Here is a 23,794-nt window from a genome sequence, read left to right on the forward strand (position 1 = left end):
TCTGAAAACTCAAGAAAAATAACTTAATCTCAGGAAGATACAGATGAATCACAAGATTCTAGAAAACATCTGAATCTCAGGACTCATAAAGAAAGACCTGACTCTCAAGTCTTGAGAAGAAGCATCTAAATCTCAGGACTCGGAAGTAACATCTGAATCTCAGGACTCGTAAAGAAAGACCTGACTCACAGGACTCAAGAAGAAACCTCTAAATCTCATAACTTAACAAAAAAAAACAGAATTTCAAGATTCAGAAAAAAAAACAGCTAAATCTCAGGACATGAGAAGAAACATCTGCATCTCTGGGCTTTAGAATCTAAATTTCAGGAAACATTTACATCTGATAACTAAAGAAGAAATATCTGAATCTCAGGACTACCTACAAAAATTTAGAATCTGCTTACTCAGATGTGAGAAAAAAATCTTTAAAATGTAAGGAATCCAAAAAGAAATACCTGAAGCTCAGGACTCAAGAACTGATGTCTAAATCTTAGGACTTGAGATGTGACATCTGAATTTCAAGATTTGAAGAGTAACAGCAGACTCTAGAAACTAGACAAGAAATAACGGAATTTCACCACTCTGAGAGAAACAGTTGAATCTCAGAATATGAGAGGAAACATCTAAATCTTAGGAACAGAAAAAAAATATCCGAATTTCACAACTGGAGAAGAAAAATCCAAATCTTATTACTTGACCAGAAATATCTAAAGCCTAGAACTTAACAGGTGCCATCTGAGTCTGTAGATCCGAATCTTAATATTTGAATCTGACAACACAGCAAATGAGATGTTAATTTTAATACTGAAAATCAAACATCAGATCTCAGAACTCGAGAAAAAAACCCTAAATCTTAGAATTTGAGAGGAAACATTTACAGTGGGGAGAATAAGTAATTGATACACTGCCAATTTTGCAAGTTTTCCCACCTACAAAGAATGGAGAGGTCTGTAATTTTTATCGTAAATACACTTCACCTATAAGAGACAGAATCTTAAAAAAAAAAAAAAAAATCTCATCGTATGATTTTTTTTACATAATTAATTTGCATTTTATTTTATGAAATATTTGATACAATAGAAAAACGGAACTTAATATTCGGTACAGAACCCTGATTGAGTGTGTGGACAGGTGTCTTTTATACAGGTAACTTGGTCACACAGGTGCCATTAATCCAGGTAATGAGTGCTGAGTAGGAGGCTTCTTACAGGAAAACTAACAGGCCTGTGAGAGCAGAATTCCTGCTGGTTGGTCGGGGATCAAATACTTATTTAATGCAATAAAATGCAAATTAATTATATAACCATCATACAATGTGATTTTCTGGTTTTTATGTTTAGATTCTGTCTCTCACAGGTGAAGTGTACCTACGATAAAAATTACAGCCCTCTCCATTCTTTGTTGGTGGGAAAACTTGCAAAATCGGCCGTTATCAAATACTTATTCTCCCTATTGTATATTTTTTTTCAGGACTAGAGAAGTAACATTGCAGTTCAGGAATTCTGAAAAAAAATCTTCTGAAATCTTAGTACTTGAAACACCTGAATCTCATGGCACAAGAAGAAAAATATAAATTTGAAAATGTGAGGAAAAAAAACCCATGAAATTCAGGACTAAAAAAGCAATTTCTGATTCTAAGACTTGAAAAGAAAGAATTGACTCGCAGGACTGAAGAAGACACATCTGTATGTCAGGGCTCCAGCATTTTACCATCAGCTATTGTGTTCAGTATGACTTATGGAGTGAACGGAAACCCATAGGAAACCTACACAAACATGGTTGAGACTATACAAGCTCGAGGAGAAACCTCTGAATCCTAGGACTCAAAAATAAACATCTAAATCTCAGGACTCAAGAAGTTCATTTGAATGTTAGGACTTGAGAAGTATCCTTGGACTCAAAGAGAAACATCTGAATTATTGATTCAAGAAGTAACAGCTGAAACTCAAGATTCTGAAATACACATCTGCATCTCAGGACTCTAGAAGAAATATCTGAATCTCAAGACTGTGGAACAGATAACTGAATCTCAGTACTCAAAAAGAAACATCTGAAATGTAAGACTCGACAAAAAAAGTCTGAATCTTTGGACCTAAAGAGTAACTTCTGAACCTCAGAACTCGAGAAGAAATGTCTGAATCATAGGACATGAGAACAATCCTCTGAATCCTAGGACTCAAGAAGAAATATTTTTATTCTATCACTTGAGAATAAATGTCTGAATCCTAGGACTTGAGAAGAAGCATATAAATTCTAGGACTTAAGAAGAAACATCTCTGTCCCAGGACTCGAGAAGCAACATCTCAAAACTATAACTCAAAATGAAACATCGGAATCCTAGGACTCGAGAAAAACATCTCAGTCCTAGGACTCAAGAAGAGAAGTCTGAATTCTACAACTCAAGAAGAAATATATAAACCATAGGACTCAACTTAATCCTAGGTGTCGAGAAGAAATATCTCAGTCCCAGGACTGAATTGAGAAGAAGTATCTCAGTCCTAGGGCGTGATAAGAGATGTCAATATCTTTGGACTTAAGAGTAAACTGCTCAATCCTAGAACTCAAGAGGAAACATCTGAATCCTAGGATTTGAAAAGAAACTTCTGAATCAGGCGACTTGGGAATAAATATCTGAATTCTAACACTTGAGACATAATGTCTGAATCCTAGGACTTGAGAAGAAATGTCTGAATCTTACGGATTGAGAAGAAACATGTTAAACCTACAACTCAAGAAGAATCGTCTCCGCCTTTAGACTCGAAAATAAACATTTCAATCCTAGAATGCAAGAAGAAACCTCTGAATCTCAGGACTCAAGAAGAAACACTTGAATCTCTGGGCTTGAGAAATAATGTCTGAATTTTAGAGCATGAGAATTGCTTGGATTTCTGAGGACAATACTTTTGCTCTCTTAGAGATTGCCAGAGGAGTCGAGCACGCATGCTATGCTGAATATTATTTCAGTAGAACAGGGGAGATAAGCGGCTACCAGGTACCTCTATCCTCACATCAGAAGGAAACAAATAAGGAAAGTCTATCTTGTCAGATCTAAAGGTACCTTCACACTGAACAACTTAACAACGATAACGATAGCGATCCGTGACGTTGCAGCGTCCTGGATAGCGATATCGTTGTGTTTGACACGCAGCAGCGATCAGGATCCTGCTGTGATATCGCTGGTCGGAGCTAGAAGGCCAGCACCTTATTTTGTCGCTGGATCACCCGCTGACATCGCTGAGTCGGCGTGTGTGACGCTGATTCAGCGATGTCTTCACTGGTAACCAGGGTAAATATCAGGTTACTAAGCGCAGGGCCGCGCTTAGTAACCCGATATTTACCCTGGTTACCATTGTAAATGTAAAAAAAACCAAACACTACATGCTTACATTCCGGTGTCTGTCGCGTCCCCCGGGTCCGCTTCCCTGCACTGTGTGAGCGCCGGCCGGCCGTAAAGCAGAGCACAGCTGTGACGTCACAGCTCTGCTTTACGGCCGGCGCTTACACAGTGCAGGGAAGTGGACGTCGGGGAACGCGACAGACACCAGAATGTAAGTATGTAGTGTTTTTTGGTTTTTTTACATTTACAATGGTAACCAGGGTAAATATCGGGTTATTAAGCGCGGCCCTGTTCTTAGTAACCCGATGTTTACCCTGGTTACCCGGGGACTTCGGCATCGTTGATCGCTGGAGAGCTGTCTGTGTGACAGCTCTCCAGCGACCACACAACGACGAAACAGCGACGCTGCAGCGATCGGCATCGTTGTCTATATCGCTGCAGCGTCGCTTAATGTGACGGTACCTTTAGGATCCTCAATAACAGGCCTCATTCAAAGGTTTATTGGTCGTTATACTATGGCATTTGGATAATGATGGCTCAAATGCTAAAGTTCATGTCCAGCTGGAGCCATTACCTCCCAAAACCATAAAGGTACCGTCACATTAAGCGACGCTGCAGCGATATAGACAACGATGCCGATCGCTGCAGCGTCGCTGTTTCGTTGTTGTGTGGTCGCTGGAGAGCTGTCACACAGACAGCTCTCCAGCGACCAACTATGCCGGTCCCCGGGTAACCAGGGTAAACATCGGGTTACTAAGCGCAGGGCCGCGCTTAGTAACCCGATATTTACCCTGGTTACCATTGTAAATGTAAAAAAAACCAAACACTACATACTTACATTCCGGTGTCTGTCGCGTCCCCCGGCGTCCGCTTCCCTGCACTGTGTAAGCGCCGGCCGTAAAGCAGAGCGGAGACGTCACCGCTGTGCTCTCCTTTACGGCCGGCCGGCGCTGACACAGTGCAGGGAAGCGGACGCCGGGGGACGCGACAGACACCGGAATGTAAGTATGTAGTGTTTGGTTTTTTTTACATTTACAATGGTAACCAGGGTAAATATCGGGTTACTAAGCGCGGCCCTGCGCTTAGTAACCCGATGTTTACCCTGGTTACCAGTGAAGACATCGCTGAATCAGCGTCACACACGCCGACTCAGCGATGTCAGCGGGTGATCCAGCGACGAAATAAGGTGCTGGCCTTCTAGCTCCGACCAGCGATATCACAGCAGGATCCTGATCGCTGCTGCGTGTCAAACACAACGATATCGCTATCCAGGACGCTGCAACGTCACGGATCGCTATCGTTATCGTTGTTAAGTTGTTCAGTGTGAAGGTACCTTAACAGAATCCCAGGTAGCAGGTGCACATTTAGCCTACAGACTCAACACAGTAAAGAACCAGTCTTCTCTGATCTCATGTCCTCCACTTCCTACACATATCTTGAATTGATGGGATAGTTGTCATTGAGCCACTGTGTATTATCACTTAACCAGAAAACCTATAAACATTGCGGAGAAATGTCTTATGTGGGGAAGAGGAGGAGAAGCAAAGAGGAAAGGGGGAGGGAGACACCAGGAAGGAATTTTAACAGCTGTCCCAACAAGGCTGAAAGGAGCCGGTTGTAAATAAGCTATTTTATTCCTGAAATGAGAGCTGTAAATCGTGGTTTCAGCATGAGGAGGGGGAGGAGATGACTGGAGAAGGGAAGTATTCATCGCTAAGCCATATAAAAACTATCAGGACATTAGAAGATATGGAGGCCAGATCAATAAGAGGCTGCCACCCAACAATCGAGCAAACGCAACCGCCTAGACATCAGTTGGGTGTCCTTTACACCTCACCGCACAGTACACTAATACCACACCCGTCACTAACCTTGGTGCCTCCAGTTGGGTACAGTATCGTTTTATCCAGTATATAAAAAAAAAATTGAACATTGAAAGTCCTTGGTGGTTGATACTTTTATAATGGTGAACTGAAAAGATGGTAACAAATTGCAGGCTTTCACTAAGCCTGAAGAAGAGACTAGAGCTTTCACTAAGCCTGAAGAAGAGACGAGAGCTTTCACTAAGCCTGAAGAGGAGACTAGAGCTTTCACTAAGCCTGAAGAGGAGACTAGAGCTTTCACTAAGCCTGAAGAAGAGACGAGAGCTTTCACTAAGCCTGAAGAAGAGACTAGAGCTTTCACTAAGCCTGAAGAAGAGACCAGAGCTTTCACTAAGCCTGAAGGAGAGACTAGAGCTTTCACTAAGCCTGAAGAGGAGACTAAAGCTTTCACTAAGCCTGAAGGAGAGACCAGAGCTTTCACTAATCCTGAAGGAGAGACCAGAGCTTTCACTAAGCCTGAAGAAGAGACCAGAGCTTTCACTAATCCTGAAGGAGAGACCAGAGCTTTCACTAAGCCTGAAGAAGAGACTAGAGCTTTCACTAAGCCTGAAGAGACTAGAGCTTTCACTAAGCCTGAAGAAGAGACTAGAGCTTTCACTAAGCCTGAAGAAGAGACCAGAGCTTTCACTAAGCCTGAAGGAGAGACTAGAGCTTTCACTAAGCCTGAAGAGGAGACTAGAGCTTTCACTAAGCCTGAAGGAGAGACCAGAGCTTTCACTAATCCTGAAGGAGAGACCAGAGCTTTCACTAAGCCTGAAGAAGAGACCAGAGCTTTCACTAATCCTGAAGGAGAGACCAGAGCTTTCACTAAGCCTGAAGAAGAGACGAGAGCTTTCACTAAGCCTGAAGAAGAGACGAGAGCTTTCACTAAGCCTGAAGAAGAGACTAGAGGAGTCTTCAAAAGTTTGCAGTTTACCATCTTTTCTGAAAGTTATCAACCACCGAGGACAGTTAATGTCAGATATGTTTCCATTTGGTTATGGAGTGAAGTTGGTGGGTTGGAGACACAGTGAGGCAGCAGCATTTTCTTTATTCTTTTCTCTGGGAATAATGGAGACCCCATTGTTCTACAACACTTCCAACCATCTATATATCACTGAATGCACAAATCTGTTTGACTGTGCCCGTCCCTCAAAATAGTCTGCTCCACCAGCAGACCTCATACTGCACTCCCATTGTAGGCATAGGAGATGTGAAGTTTTGTTGACCTGGTCGGTGCTACCCTTGTCTCGCAGCCCCCCACCCCCGGCAGTTAGAGGGTTAAACTCTCCTGGTAGTGGCCAGTCTTACTAAGTCTCCTTGAATTTCCTGTTCAGTGTCCATATCAATTTCTAAAGGAAATTGCCATGCAAAGGCGGCTGTGGACGTCATGCGGCCTCCGGTCAGGGCCATGGTGGATGCCTGCTTTTCATATTGGGCCGCCCGATGTCTGCTTGGACCTGCACGCATGCCGCTGCGGTGAACGCTCTCTGTAAACAGACAAGCAAATGAGGATGACCAATCCAGTGACCAGAACCTTGGAAGTGGCTCTCATCATCTGGGAGGGCCTTCATGGGTCAATGTCAGTTCACCGGTCTCTGGCAAAAAACATAGCACGTGGTATAGATCTTGAACTGTGCACCCTGGAGTCATGGTTGTGCTCCAGTGTGAGGCAAGATTGTCAGCTCTTAGATCAAGACCGTCCATGTAGTTATCTCTAGTCATCGTCTACCTCTCAATATCAACCTTTTTCGTTTTGGAATTCCTGTGACTTCATCAACTTCCCAACCATCTTGCCCACAAGGGGCCAAGGAAGAAGGCGGCCACGGTGCCATGCCTGTCCCATAGGTAGCCCCGTGTTCACTTCTATGGGGTTCCCCTGCACATGCTCCCTGGTCCCACATTGTGTTGAAGATGGTTGGGGCTCATCCACATGTAGATTATATAGACGTCATATTTACACCAGTCCCACATGGTCCTATCCGTGGCTGCCTGTGTAATCGTGGACTCTCCCTATCCGGCGTCCTGATCACATGGCCTGCAGGGGTGTCACTTTGTACCCCACCATTGATATATACATAACTCTGCTGTACTGTGGGTGGATATTCTAGAAGATACGGATTCTTTTTTAATGTTGTTGAACCAGCAGATATTTGATTTGCAAATTCTAATAATTACCCTCGGGATCCGGGCTTTTTCTGCTTCTCCAATTTGACTGCATTCAAATGAATTCCATCCTAATCCTGCGCACCATCTGCAGCTTCCATCAGGGCGAAGACATCGTGGCCTTTTCACCGTGTCCCTCTTCCTTCCCTTAGGGGGAGCAATGCCAGATACTCTGTACACAGAAGATGAGATAGTGGTTACTATGTGACTATCCTTTACGAGTTGGTGGGTTTCTGTGCGGACATCCTCTTCGTACATTTCTTGTAATCTACTGGATCTTTAGTGGTGAAATGTGACTAACCTCTTGATAAATTTATTTAATTGGATTGAGAGTTAGAGTTCTTCTGAGTCTATCGTCTGTGCTTTCCGTTCTTAGACTGGGAGGTAGTAGATTTATATGTGGCTATCCTCTCCGTACATTTCTTTACTCGAGAGTGGAGGCTAGTGGGTTTCTGTGAGGATATCCTATCTGGACATTTCTTGCTTTAGACTAGAACTTGACGGATTTCTGTCTGGCTATCCTCTACAATTGTGCTCAAACATTTACATACCCCAGCAGAATTTTTGCTTTCTTGGCCTTTTTTCAGAGAATATGAATGATAACACCAAAACTTTTTCTCCACTCATGGTTAGTGGTTGGGTGATGCCATTTATTGTCAAACTTCTGTGTTTTCTCTTTTTAAGTCATAATGACAACCCAAAACACCCTAATGACCCTGATGAAAAATTTACATACCCCATTTCTTAATACCGTGTATTACCCCCTCTAACATCAATGACAGCTTGAAGTCTTTTGTGGTAGTTGTGGATGAGGTTCTTCATTTTCTCAGGTGGTAAAGTTGCCCACTCTTCTTGGCAAAAAGCCTCCAGTTCCTGTAAATTCCTGGGCTGTCTAGCAGAACTGCGCACTTGAAAACTCCCCAGAGTGGCTCAATGATACTGAGGTCAGGAGACTGAGATGGCCACTCCAGAACTTTCACTTTGTTCTGCTGTATCCAATGACAGGTCGACTTGGCCTTGTGTTTTGGATCGATGTCATGTTGCAACGTCTAAGTACATCCCAGGTGCAGCTTTCGGGCTGATGAGTGCAAATTTGCCTCCAGTATTTGCTGATAACGTGCTGCATTCATCTTTCCTTCAACTTTGACCAAGCTTCCTGTGCCTTTGTAGCTTACACATCCCCAAAACATCAGCGATCCACCTCCATGCTTTTACAGTAGGAATGGTGTTCCTTTCATCATAGGCCTTGTTGACCTCTCTCTAAATGTATCGTTTATGGTTGTGGCCAAAACGTTCAATTTTGGTTTCATCACTCCAAATTACCTTGATCCAGAAGTTTTGAGGCTTGTCTCTGTGCTATTTTGCGTATTGTAGGCGAGATACTTTGTGGCATTTGTGCAGTAATGGCTTTCTTCTGGCGACTCGACCATGCAGCCCATTTTTCTTCAAGTGCCTCCTTATTGTTCATCTTGAAACAGGCACACCGCTAGTTTTCAGAGAGTCCTGTATTTCAGCTGATGTTATTTGTGGGTTTCTCTTTGCATCCCGAACAATTTTCCTGGCAGTTGTGGATGACATTTTTGTTGGTCTACCTGACTGTGGTTTTGTTTTTACAGAGCCTCTGATTTTCTATTTGTTAATCACAGTTTGAACACTGCTGACTGGTATTATCAACTCCTTGGATATCTTTTTGTATCCCTTTCCTGCTTTATGCAGTTCAACTACCTTTTCCCGTAGATCCGTTGACGATTCTTTTGCTTTCCCCATGACTCACAATTCAGAAACATCAGTGGCTGGATGAAAGATGCAAGAGTCTGTCTGGATCCCAGAAACTCACTCAGCTTTTATGCACACACACTGATTACAAGCAAACAGGTCACAGGTGAGGATGTTACCTTTAGTAGCCATTCAAACCCATTTGTGTCAATTTCTGAGCATGTTATCAGGCCAAAATCACCAGGGTATGTGAACTTTTCATCAGGGTCATTTGGATGTTTTGGGTTGTCATGTAAAAAGAGAAAACACAGTAGTCTGACAATAAATGGCTTCACCCAACCTATAACCATGAGTGGAGAAAAAGTTTTGGTGTTATCATTCATATTCTCCAAGAAAACGACAAGAAAGCAAAAATTCTGCCGGGGTATGTAAACTTTTGAGCAGGAATGTATATACATTTCTTTACTTGGATTGGGAGCTAGTGGTTTCCTGTGTGGCTATACCACATATATATCTTACACCACATATATATATCTTGTGAGGTTATCCTCTCTGTACATTTTTTTCCGTGATCTAGTAATAAGTTGTTCTTCCTGTAGCTATCCTCCCTGCACATTTCTTTCCCTAGACTAGGCATTAGTGTGTTTCGGTGAGGCTATCCTATCTATACTTTTTTACTTTTTCATGCTGGTAGTCTGTGGCTATCCTCCGTGCACATTTCTTTCTTTAGATCAGGCGTTGGGATAGCCTCACCGAAACTCACGCCTAGTCTAAGGAAAGAAATGTGCAGGGAGGATAGCCACAGACTACCAGTATGAAAAAGTAAAGTATAGATAGGATAACCTCACCGTAACACACTAATGCCTAGTCTAGGGAAAGAAATGTGCATGGAGGATAGCCATAGACTGCCAGCATGAAAAACGAAAGTATAGATAGGATAGCCTCACCAAAACTCTCTATCTATACTCTCCTTTTTCATACTTGTAGTCTTTGGCTCTCCTCCCTGCACATTTCTGTCCTCGGGCTAGGCGTTAGTGAGCTTTGGGGAGGCTATCCTATCTATACTTTCCTTTTTCATACTTGTAGTTTATGGCTATCCTCCCTGCACATTTCTTTCCCTAGACTAGGTGCTAGTGAGTTTCGGTGAGGTTATCCTATGTATACTTTCCTTTTCCTTGCTGTTAGTTTATGGCTATCCTCCCTGCACATTTCTGTCCATGGGCTAGGCATTACTTAGTTTCGGTGAGGCTATCCTCTTTCTCAATATTAATGACTAAGGAGACAAGGCTTATTATCATTATTGGCAAATCTTCATCCACGAAGTTCAAGTACAAGTCCCAGGAATGGAGCAATCTCCTGTTCACATCTGCGGCTGATCGTGCCTCTTGCCCGTCCGCGCCTCCTCAGTCCGCGCCTCCCCGGTCTGGATCAGCTGTCCTTATTGATCTGTATGTCTCAGTTATTAAAGAAATCGAAGGGCCTCTTGACCCGGCAATTATTGTTCTGGCAGCCGCTGCTCACTTATATAACCTCATTATGTTTGGGAAGTCGTCTCTGTGGCCGGAGCGGCGATCATTACCGCCAGTCACACCTGCTTTATATGATCTGATAACGCTACGGCCTCATTATATGTGTTTTATCGCGGTGGGCGACCTGACGAGAAGGACGGTTTATTACTCTGCCGGTGGTAGATGCTGCACTCGCGGCACAACGGTGGAGGAGGCGCAGGACCATGTGCCGCGTCCGCAGCTCGATAGTCACTGATCGCAGGCAGGGGGTCGAAAACTTGTGCAAATGGGCTGGCGCACATTCCGGGTATGAAAGAGGGTGAAGATCTCCACTAGTCACCCCATTTATACTGAGCCCTTGCATCGCTCTACCTATACCATAGAGGGGCTCGTTCCCACCGCCTGGTCATGTGACCTGTCAATCACAACTTTAAATGACATTTGCACCTTCAAGGGGAAAGTTTGTTTTTTAAAGTTAAGCAAAATAAATAAATAAAGGCGCCCTGATTGTTGTCCTTCCCCTTTAAATCTCGGCTTGTTGTATATTTAATGCTCTGATAATGGAATCGTTCCCCGGCCGAGGTCAGTAAATAGGGGAGACTTCATGAGCTGCAGAATACATTACAGACCTGTCGGTAGCGGGCGGCCGGGCTCCCCGGGGCCCCCCGAGCTGTCATGTCTTAACCACTTAATGACCTCGGGCTCCGCCACCATGTGCGGGAATCCCCATTAGTAATGACGGAGCCCCCAACGCACCACCAGGGACCTGAGCCCCTTACCAATCATTGGCCTGTGCCCACCCATACACACAATAAGTGGTCCGAGACCTCCATCCTGCGGACGTCTCATGCTTAGTTCTTACCAAAGGGGTCCTCCACCCACAGCGGAGGTCTCTAACGCCCCGCACACCCACCCCTTCATAGACACCAGTGTTATTGGTGACGCCATCTTTGGGATGTGAATATCCTCCTCTGCGCACTCACCTATCAGACGGTCTGTGAGATCTCAGTCCTATAAGTTATGGACGGGGTAAAAAAGAACCGGACGGGGGTCAGTCTGAGGGTCGCCTCCTGTCAGGGGAGATACTAATGCTGAATCTCTGCCTTATCTTACAGTTGTACGAGCTGGACGAAGACCCCAAGAGGAAGGAATTCCTGGATGATCTGTTCAGCTTCATGCAGAAGAGAGGTGAGTGACAGTAGGAGATGGCTCCATACTGTGCAAATCACCCCAGAGCAGCACTCACTATTCTGCTGGTGCAGTCACTGTGTGCATACATTACATTACTGATCCTGAGTTACATCCTGTATTATACTCCAGAGCAGCACTCACAATTCTGCTGGTGCAGTCACAGTGTACATACATTACATTACTGATCCTGAGTTACATCCTGTATTATACCCCAGAGCTGCACTCACTATTCTGCTGGTGCAGTCACAGTGTACATACATTACATTACTGATCCTGAGTTACCTCCTGTATTATACTCCATAGCTGCACTCACTATTCTGCTGGTGCAGTCACTGTGTACATACATTACATTACTGATCCTGAGTTACATCCTGTATTATACTCCAGAGCTGCACTCACTATTCTGCTGGTGCAGTCACTGTGTACATACATTACATTACTGATCCTGAGTTACATCCTGTATTATACTCCAGAGCAGCACTCACTATTCTGCTGGTGCAGTCACAGTGTACATACATTACATTACTGATCCTGAGTTACATCCTGTATTATACTCCAGAGCGGCACTCACTATTCTGCTGGTGCAGTCACTGTGTACATACATTACATTACTGATCCTGAGTTACATCCTGTATTATTCTCCAGAGCTGCACTCACTATTCTGCTGGTGCAGTCACTGTGTACATACATTACATTACTGATCCTGAGTTACCTCCTGTAGTATACCCCAGAGCTGCACTCTCTATTCTGCTGGTGCAGTCACTGTGCACATACATTATATTACTGATCCTGGGTTACATCCTGTATTATACTCCAGAGCTGCACTCACTATTCTGCTGGTGCAGTCACTGTGTACATACATTACATTACTGATCCTGAGTTACATCCTGTATTATACCCCAGAGCTGCACTCACTATTCTGCTGGTGCAGTCACTGTGTTCATACATTACTGATCCTGAGTTACATCCTGTATTATACCCCAGAGCTGCACTCACTATTCTGCTGGTGCAGTCACTGTGTACATACATTACATTTCTGATCCTGAGTTACATCCTGTATTATATCCCAGAGCTGCACTCACTATTCTGCTGGTGCAGTCACTGTGCACATACATTACATTACTAATCCTGAGTTACATCCTGTATTATACTCCAGAGCTGCGTTCACTATTCTGCTGGTGCAGTCACTGTGTACATACATTACATTACTGATCCTGAGTTACATCCTGTATTATACTCCAGAGCTGCGCTCACTATTCTGCTGGTGCAGTCACTGTGTACATACATTACATTACTGATCCTGAGTTACATCCGGTATTATACACCAGAGCTGCACTCACTATTCTGCTGGTGCAGTCACTGTGTACATACATTACATTACTGATCCTGAGTTACATCCTGTATTATACCCCAGAGCTGCACTCACTATTCTGCTGGTGCAGTCACTGTGTACATACATTACATTACTGATCCTGAGTTACATCCTGTATTATACTCCAGAGCTGCACTCACTATTCTGCTGGTGCAGTCACTGTGTACATACATTACATTACTGATCCTGAGTTACATCCTGTATTATACCCCAGAGCTGCACTCACTATTCTGCTGGTGCAGTCACTGTGTACATACATTACATTTCTGATCCTGAGTTACATCCTGTATTATACCCCAGAGCTGCACTCACTATTCTGCTGGTGCAGTCACTGTGTACATACATTACATTACTAATCCTGAGTTACATCCTGTATTATACTCCAGAGCTGCGCTCACTATTCTGCTGGTGCAGTCACTGTGTACATACATTACATTACTGATCCGGAGTTACATCCTGTATTATACTCCAGAGCTGCGCTCACTATTCTGCTGGTGCAGTCACTGTGTACATACATTACATTACTGATCCTGAGTTACATCCTGTATTATAACCCAGAGCTGCACTCATTATTCTGCTGGTGCAGTCACTGTGTACATACAGGTGCATCTCATAAAATTAGAATATCATCAAAAAGTTTATTTCAGTTCTTCAATACAAAAAGTGAATCTCATATATTCTATAGAGTTATTACACACAGAGTGAATTATTTCACATGTTTATTTCTGTTAATGTTGATGATTATGGCTTACAGCCAATGAAAACCCAAAAGTCATTATCTCAGTAAATTAGAATACTTTATAACATCAGCTTAAAAAATGATTGTAATATCCGAAATGTCGTCCTACTGAAATGTATGTTCAGTAAATGCCCTCAATACTTGGTCCTTTTCCATCAATTACTGCATCAATGCGGTGTGGCATGGAGGCGATCAGCCTGTGGCACTGCTGAGGGGTTATGGAAGCCCAGGTTGCTTTGATAGCAGCCTTCAGCTCGTCTACATTGTTGGGTCTGATGTCTCATCTTCCGCTTGACAATACTCCATAGATTCTCTATGGGGTTCAGGTCGGGCAAGTTTGCTGCCCATCAAGCCCAGTGATACTGTTGTTTTTTACACCAGGTATTGGTACTTTTGGCAGTGTGGACAGGGGCCAAGTCCTGCTGGAGAATGACATTTCCATTTCCAAAAAGCTTGTCTGCAGAGAGAAGCATGAAGTGCTCTAACATTTTGTAGTAGACGGCTGCGCTGACTTTGGTCTTGATAAAACACAGTGGACCTACACCAGCATATGACATGGCTCCCCAAACCATCACTGATTGTGGAAACCTCACACTAGACCTCCAGCAGCTTGGATTGTGGCCTCTCCACTCTTCCTCCAGACTCTGGGACCTTGATTTCCAAGGTCTAGTGTGAAGTCTCCACAATCAGTGATGGTTTGGGGAGCCATATCATCTGCTGGTGTAGGTCCTCTGTGTTTTATCAAGACCAAAGTCAGCGCAGCCATCTACCAGGACATTTTAGAGCACTTCATGTTTCCCTCTGCCGACAAGCTTAATGGAAATGTCATTCTCCAGCAGGACTTGGCTCCTGTCCACACGGCCAAAAGTACCAATACCTGGTGTAAAAACAGTATCACTGTGCTTGATGGGCAGCAAACTCGCCCGACCAGAACCCCATAGAGAATCTATGGAGTATTGTCAAGAGGAAGATGAGACACCAGACCCAATAATGTCGACAAGCTGAAGGCTGCTATCAAAGCAACCTGGGCTTCCATAACCCCTCAGCAGTGCCACAGGCTGATCGCCTCCGTGCCACGCCGCATTGATGCAGTAATTGATGCAAAAGGACCAAGTATTGAGTGCATTTACTGAACATACATTTCAGTAGGACGACATTTCGGATATTGCAATCATTTTTCAAGCTGGTTTTATAAAGTATTCTAATTTACTGAGATAATGACTTTGGGGTTTTCATTGGCTGTAAGCCATAATCATCAACATTAACAGAAATAAACACATGAAATAGATCACTCTGTGTGTAACGACTCTATAGAATATAGGAGATTCACTTTTGTATTGAAGAACTGAAATAAATTAACTTTTTGATATTCTAATTTTGTGAGAAGCCTCTGTACATTACATTACTGATCCTGAGAAATCTTTACTGAGAGACAGAAGATGCAGGGAGAAGTGTGAGATTCCAGCTCTGGAGGCTGCAGCATTTCTCTTGGTAGAAGAGGAGGCAGTGGTGATTATTTGGGTATTTGGTGGGATCACGCTTGGTAGACATGTCGTCCCTTGTCCAGGAAGAGGGTTGTGGCACTGCACAATGTCCCTGACGTCTGTAGTGGCGGTGCGCTCGTCTTCGGTTGCGGAGCAGGATCTGATCTATCGTCTCCTCTGTCATCTCTGGTGTCTGCAGTGATGTGCACACCTGCTGCTCGCTCTTCGCACCTCCGCCACCTCCTCTGTGCGCCGCCCTCAGAGGGGCCGACATGCAGCTTATCAGAGGATGGCCCATAGAGACATGTGACCTCACCACTCAGCTCCCACAATGCACTTCTCCTGGCACATGGGCATGGAGCACGGGGTCCTGGCAGTGCCCACTGCTCACAAGCCTGGAGAAAAGCTAATAATGGAAAAAGTAATGAGCAAATCCCTACAGGAGGAAAGTCAATATACAGAATGGGGAGGGGGTCATCCATGTGAGTTTACCATGTCTTCTGCCCCGCAGAGCGGAAACAGACAGGGAAACGGACGGGGTCGGATTACCCTGCGCTCCACGCTCCTTGTGGGCTTCTATTCCAGTCCTTTGGCATTTTTTATTTAAATAGAGGTTCTTTCTGTAACTTGAGTGACACCTCGACCTGAAACCCGGAGCCGCCGGAAGCAAATCAGCATTCATGTACTAAGTGCAGCCCGATCCAAGAGCAGGAACGGATATGTATTACCGTACACAGGGAGAGTATAAGTGACCGCAACATGTCACACTGTGCACACAATCCTAGAGACTATATATATATACAGAACCTAGGCTGGAAACAGAGGTAATACACAAAATATAGGTCATATAATACTGCCCCTATGTACAAGAATATATCTACTATAATACTGCCCCTATGTACAAGAATATAACTACTATAATACTGCTCCTATATACAAGAATATATCTACTGTAAAACTGCCCCTATGTCAAGACTATAACTATTATAATACTGCCCCCTATGTACAAGAATATAACTACTATAATACTGCTCCTATACACAAGAATATAACTACTATATTACTGCTCCTATGTACAAGAATATAACTACTATAATACTGTTCCTATGTACAAGAATATAACTACTATAATACTGCTCCTATGTACAAGAATATAACTACTATAATACTGCCCCTATACACAAGAATATAACTACTATAATACTGCTCCTATGTACAAGAATATCACTACTATAATACTGCTCCTATGTACAAGAATATAACTGCTATAATACTGCCCCTATGTACAAGAATATAACTACTATAATACTGCTCCTATGTACAAGAATATAACTACTATAATACTGCCCCTATGTACAAGAATATAACTACTATAATATTGCCCCTATGTACAAGAATATAACTACTATAATACCGCCCCTATGTACAAGAATATAACTACTATAATACTGCCCCTATGTACAAGAATATAACTACTATAATACTGCCCCTATATACAAGAATATAACTACTATAATACTGCCCCTATATACAAGAATATCACTACTATAATACTGTTCTTATTGTGGTGTAGTGACCTCCGTGGCAGCTAGGGGGCGCTGTGTGTGCTCCTTGGGATATGCATGGAGGCATATTTGTCATTATAATCGTGGTGAAACAGTGACTGGCAGTGTTGTGAATGGACGATATGTGTCGCAGAGGGAGTCTGCGTGATAAGTCTGATGCAATGTTGTTGTTCTGGGACCTGTAGTCCCTCAAGAGTTTGTATAGTGGTAAGGGAGACTTACTAGGCTAGTTGTGTGAGATGGGCAGGACAATCTAGCCACACATCCACACTCCCACCTGTGGGAGTGGTTAGTACTATATAATGTGACTGAGGTCTGGTCACATGGTCTTGGAGTGTGGACCTGAATGGTCTATGTCGGAAGGTCCTAGAAGCCTGTGTTGGAAGTCCTGGAGAATAGGATTCTGAAGAGCACATGGCAGGGCTCTGGACCTAGCACATGCCAGTGTGTGGAATGGATGGAGATCCGTGTTGTTCTGACCGGGGTCAGAGTGAGAAACGTCTGAAGGATACCTCTGTGGAGGAGAGGTATCCGAGAAACCTGTGCGGCACCAACAGGTAACGGAAAGGGATCCGTGTGATACTGACCGGGGTCAGAGAGAGACATTGTGTATGGGGCACCTCTGAGGCCAAGAGGTGTCCAGGAACCCGTCAAGGTTGCCAATGGGTAACGGTCTGAAAACTGTGTGTTGTACTGACTGGGGTCAGAGACGAACTGTGATGAAGTTGAATACGTCCAGATGGTGTTCAAACTGTTACTAAGTTCCTGAGGATGTGGTTTATGTTGTGAGAAATAAACCTAAAAGACTCTGTTTTGATAGAAAACCGTGTCCGAGTGCGTTAATCCCGTGCCAAGCGAGTGTCCCCCAAGACACGTAGTAGGCGCTATGCTACAACTGGTGCTCGAATGCGGGCAAAGCGGTTCCCAAGGAGCACATGTACGGTGCTGGCTGAGCCAGAGAAATCGATGGTCTGACAACCGTGTGTTATGCTGATCGGGATCAGTGAGATAAAGTGTTTGTGCAGTAATGCCTGTAACTCGGCGGGGTTACGAAGGTGACAAGCGTCTTGCTGTAACTCGGCGGGATTACGAAGGTGACAAACGTCTTGCTGTGGATTGGCGGGTCCACGAAGTCTGCGGTGGAGCCGTACAGAGCGTTGTGGAGTGCGGCTGCAGTTGCAGCAAGAGGTTCAGCAGCAGCGGCTTGTGATTGCCAGCAGGAGCTGGTGAAGTGTTGAAAAAAAAAAAAAAAAACTTTTTTTTTTTCCTCTTTCCGTGCAGACTCTTAAAGGGCCGGTGCGACCCAAAGAGACATGTTTTTTTTCTCTGTACTGTGTGAACTGGTACTGTTGGGTGTACCCTAGGGAAGGGGTGGTGTCCCTAAAGGGTAGCATCCCCCCCAAAAAATGGGGCGGAAAACCCAAACAGGGATGGTTGCCAAAAAAGGGGCTGGTATCCCAAAAGGGAGTAATTGCCAAAAAGGGGTGGTAACCCTAAAGGGGATGGAGTCCCAAAAGGGAGTGGTAACCCGGGGAATGCCAGTGTCCAAGAAAAGGGCGGAGCCTCCCGAAGTTAAAGGGGTGGCGCAGACCGGTGGGCCCCAGGGGAAATTGTACTATGCCGGTCCATGTTATACTGTGGATTGCTCAGCTAATGGTTTATCACGACAGTGCTCCTTTTTGTTGGATGGAGAATGTGTGATAGGACTGATAGACCCAGGGAGTAAAGCGACTTTGCTGAGAACCCCTTCTGAATACACTGTGTCACCTGGGTTAGGGACAAGAGTGAATGACACAGGTGGGGACGTTAAAGGACATTTGGCAGCCTGCCTCTACATTGGCATGACAGAGGAGTCCACGTACCACAATGTAGGAGTAGTCCCGGACTTACTGTACACTATGGTAATAGGGCGAGATTTGGAAACCCAGTGGGACTGGTGGATAAAAGGGAAAGTGTCTGTGGAATTAATGTGTATGAAAGTTAATGCAGAGAATGCACCCCCTATAGTTTACAGTCCTAAGTCAGGCGTGACCAAGGAAGATGGTGGACAGTCCCAACTTACGGACATGACGTCACCTGATGTGTGCCGCAATATGACTGATAGTGATGTGGTAGATAGAACGTGTGGAGCTGACACCCGGAAAGAGTGACTTGGGCGTTCACCATACTGTGGGGTATGACACAGACTATGCGGGTGACTGTGACTCTGAGGAAGTAAGGGAGTACAGTAAAGAAGAGCCCCACCAGAAGGAAAAGTCCTCCCGTCGCCGGAGACGTAAAGGATGCAAAGAAGTGGTTCCAGTTGCACCTTGTGAAGCACTGGAGGAGGCCACCAAAGGAGTGGGCCAGAAGTACATACCACCTCGCGTGATGAAAGCTCAGCCAATCCAGAGGATGGAGGGAGCGAGCTAAGCATGGTCCAAGAGGCTGTGGATACCCGTTTGAAGCAAAAGGAGCTTCGGAGACAGGCCGCTGAGTGTCGTGTGAGTGCCTTAGAGAAGGAGGTCGCGGAGTTCAGAGGTCGCCTGAAAGAAAGCCAGTCAATGTATAAAGCAGCCTGGGAGAAGGTGGAGCGGCAGGTGTCTATCCTGGCCAAATGTCTGGAAGCTGGTGATGTTCAGAGGAAGTTGGCTTTGAAAGCTGAACAAGATGGGTGTCTAATGACAGCTGAAGAGAAGGAGAGTTCCTTGTTCAAATGCATGATAGACGTACCTGAAGACTTGAGAGAGGCCTGTGCCAGGGAGTCTATGCATGAAGAGTTCAAGAAGGCTGTGGGGGCATGTAAGGTGAATTGGTCCCCAGAAACTTATCAGTTAGTGATACTGTCCACAACTGAGGTCACAGCTAAGAGGGTAGCTACCCTGAGTGACATGCACCTGAGATATGTGCGTACAAAATGGATGGCCCAATTGCGGAATGAAGAAGCTGCTAGACGACTGGAGCATGTGAAGAAAGCTCGGAGTCTTCGAGAAGATGTAATACAGGTACCCGTCTCTAGGGTGAAGAAAGTCATTGGAAGGAATGGTCAAGCCATGCAAGAGATGGTGGATAACTCTGGAGTGGTAAGGTTGAGAACACCTGGTGTCCATGAAGACCAAATACCCCGAGAAAAGGGTATGGTTCCCTTCTTCGTTGTAGAAACAGTGGGGAGTCTTAGCAAAATACGGACTCTGCTGGAGTATCGCATGGTATATCTGAAGGAAATGGAGCAGTTAAGGGTTGAAGGACGGCGCCTTACAGGACTGCTGCGCCCATTTGATGGAAGATGGCGGCCACTTTCGACCCGAAATGTGGACAAACAAAGGGGTGGAAGTACCCAGCCTGAAGGAAGAGTTAGAGGCAGTGACTCCTCAGTTAGCTCAGGGCTGAGTGACTTACGTGGGAGACCCGGTAGCGGACGTGTTGACAAAGAGTCAGTCCAGACAGGTCGTATGGGTGCAAGGGGATTGCGACACCAGATTGACTATGTTGCCCAAATCCGACTGAGACGGTCCTCTCGACTGGTAGGACAAGGTGACTTGCGTACCCGGTCTCGAGATTCCGGGTGTGTGACAAGTGTTCAACCCCACGGGTTTGAACAGAGGGGGGGAATATGTGGTGTAGTGACCCCCGTGGCAGCTAGGGGGCGCTGTGTGTGCTCCTTGGGATATGCATGGAGGCATATTTGTCATTATAATCGTGGTGAAACAGTGACTGGCAGTGTTGTGAATGGACGATATGTGTCGCAGAGGGAGTCTGCGTGGTAAGTCTGATGCAATGTTGTTGTTCTGGGACCTGTAGTCCCTCAAGAGTTTGTATAGTTGTAAGGGAGACTTACTAGGCTAGTTGTGTGAGATGGGCAGGACAATCTAGCCACACATCCACACTCCCACCTGTGGGAGTGGTTAGTACTATATAATGTGACTGAGGTCTGGTCACATGGTCTTGGAGTGTGGACCTGAATGGTCTATGCCGGAAGGTCCTGGAAGCCTGTGTTGGAAGTCCTGGAGAATAGGATTCTGAAGAGCACATGGCAGGGCTCTGGACCTAGCACATGCCAGTGTGTGGGACGGATGGAGATCCATGTTGTACTGACCGGGGTCAGAGTGAGAAACGTCTGAAGGATACCTCTGTGGAGGAGAGGTATCCGAGAAACCTGTGCGGCACCAACAGGTAATGGAAAGGGATCCGTGTGATACTGACCGGGGTCAGAGAGAGACATTGTGTATGGGGCACCTCTGAGGCCAAGAGGTGTCCAGGAACCCGTGTGTCATGCGGGTACTGGGTAGACTACAGCTGATTACCCGGGCCCCTGCGATATCCCTCAGACTAGGGAAAACCCTGTCTGTCCCTCTCCCAGAATTTACACTGATGGTGTGCTTCTCTGGGCCGCCAGGCCTGACCCTGACTCCTGTTTCAGTCCTGTGCTGAAACCTTCACCCGCCACCCAGTGATAAAACCTCACACCAACCTCTACAGAAAGCACAGACAGGGAAAACTAAAAACGCACCACGCCGCAGACACACGAAAACACTATAATGTGCACAGGGCAAAACAAATACAAATATAGGAAGGAGAAATATGACAAAGGATAATACACCACCAGATATGATATTTCTTCTCCTAGACCACCACTCCAGACCGAGATCACCAGGCACAAGACACAAGCTATAATCGTCGACGCCCAAAGTCCAGAAAGACTATTTAAAGGCCACGGGCGTGACCCAGCCTCCAACCAGATTACCAGCTAGATTAACCCCGGACAACCTGGATAAAATCTAGCCGGCGCCACTGAGCGTATAGTGGACGAATGTGGAATTACCGCTGTCTGTCGGACGCCCTAGTGTGAATAGCGTCCGACATGACACCGTGAAGGTTGCCAACGGGTAACGGTCTGAAAACTGTGTTGTACTGACCGGGGTCAGAGACGAACTGTGGTGAAGTTGAATACGTCCAGATGGTGTTCAAACTGTTACTAAGTTCCTGAGGATGTGCTTTATGTTGTGAAAAATAAACCTAAAAGACTCTGTTTTGATAGAAAACCGTGCCCGAGTGTGTTAATCCCGTGCCAAGCGAGTGTCCCCCAAGACACGTAGTAGGCGCTATGCTACACTATGTACAAGAATATAACTACTATATTACTGCCTCCTATGTACAAGAATATAACTACTATAATACTGCCCCTATATACAAGAATATAACTACTATAATACTGCACCTATGTACAAGAATATAACTACTATAATACTGCACCTATGTACAAGAATATAACTACTTTAATACTGCCCCTATGGGCAAGAATATAACTACTATAATACTGCTCCTATGTACAAAAATATAACTACTATAATACTGCCCTCTATGTACAAGAATATAACTACTATATTACTGCCTCCTATGTACAAGAATATAACTACTATAATACTGCCCCTATGTACAAGAATATAACTACTATAATACTGCCCCTATGTACAAGAATATAACTACTATAATACTGCCCCTATATACAAGAATATAACTACTACAATACTGCTCCTATGTACAAGAATATAACTACTATACTACTGCTCCTATGTACAAGAATATAACTACTATAATAATGCCCCCTATGTACAATAATATAACTACTATAATACTGCTCCTATGTACAAGAATATAACTACTATAATACTGCTCCTATGTACAAGAATATAACTACTATACAACTGCCCCTATGTACAAGAATATAACTACTATAATACTGCTCCTATGTACAAGAATATAACTACTATACAACTGCTCCTATGTACAAGAATATAACTACTATACAACTGCTCCTATGTACAAGAATATAACTGCTATAATACTGCTCCTATGTACAAGAATATAACTGCTATAATACTGCTCCTATGTACAAGAATATAACTACTATAATACTGCCCCCTATGTACAAGAATATAACTAATATAATACTGCCCCTATGTACAAGAATATAACTACTATAATACTGCCCCTATGTACAAGAATATAACTACTATAATACTGCTCCTATGTACAGGAATATAACTACTATAATACTGCCCCCTATGTACAAGAATATAACTACTATAATACTGCTCCTACGTACAAGAATATAACTACTATAACACTGCTCCTATGTACAAGAATATAACTACTATAATACTGCTCCTATGTACAAGAATATAACTACTATAATATTGCCCCCTATGTACAAGAATATAACTACTATAATACTGCTCCTATGTACAAGAGTATAACTACTATAATACTGCTCCTATGTACAAGAATATAACTACTATAATACTGCTCCTATGTACAAGAATATAACTACTATAATACTGCTCCTATGTACAAGAATATAACTACTATAATACTGCCCCTATGTACAAGAATATAACTACTATAATACTGCTCCTACGTACAAGAATATAACTACTATAATACTGCCCCTATGTACAAGAATATAACTACTATAATACTGCTCCTATGTACAAGAATATAACTACTATAATACTGCTCCTATGTACAAGAATATAACTACTATACTACTGCTCCTATGTACAAGAATATAACTACTATAATAATGCCCCCTATGTACAATAATATAACTACTATAATACTGCTCCTATGTACAAGAATATAACTACTATAATACTGCTCCTATGTACAAGAATATAACTACTATACAACTGCCCCTATGTACAAGAATATAACTACTATAATACTGCCCCTATGTACAAGAATATAACTACTATAATACTGCCCCTATGTACAAGAATATAACTACTATAATACTGCTCCTATGTACAAGAATATAGCTACTATAATACTGCTCCTATGTACAAGAATATAACTACTATAATACTGCCCCTATG

The 23,794-nt window shown here is 44.0% G+C and overlaps 1 protein-coding gene across 1 annotated transcript in view; it reads left to right on the top strand.

Moving 5' to 3' along the window:
* Positions 1-23,794, top strand: part of ARID3C (AT-rich interaction domain 3C) — a 172,777-nt gene that overhangs the window by 90,090 nt on the left and 58,893 nt on the right. Inside the window, exon 3 of the mRNA XM_077281322.1 lies at positions 11,705-11,777. Coding sequence (XP_077137437.1) covers positions 11,705-11,777 — 73 coding nt within the window. The remainder of the gene's footprint in view (positions 1-11,704; positions 11,778-23,794) is intronic.

Source organism: Ranitomeya variabilis, chromosome 1 (genome assembly GCF_051348905.1).
Source record: "Ranitomeya variabilis isolate aRanVar5 chromosome 1, aRanVar5.hap1, whole genome shotgun sequence".
NCBI classification, from domain to species: Eukaryota; Metazoa; Chordata; class Amphibia; order Anura; family Dendrobatidae; genus Ranitomeya; species Ranitomeya variabilis.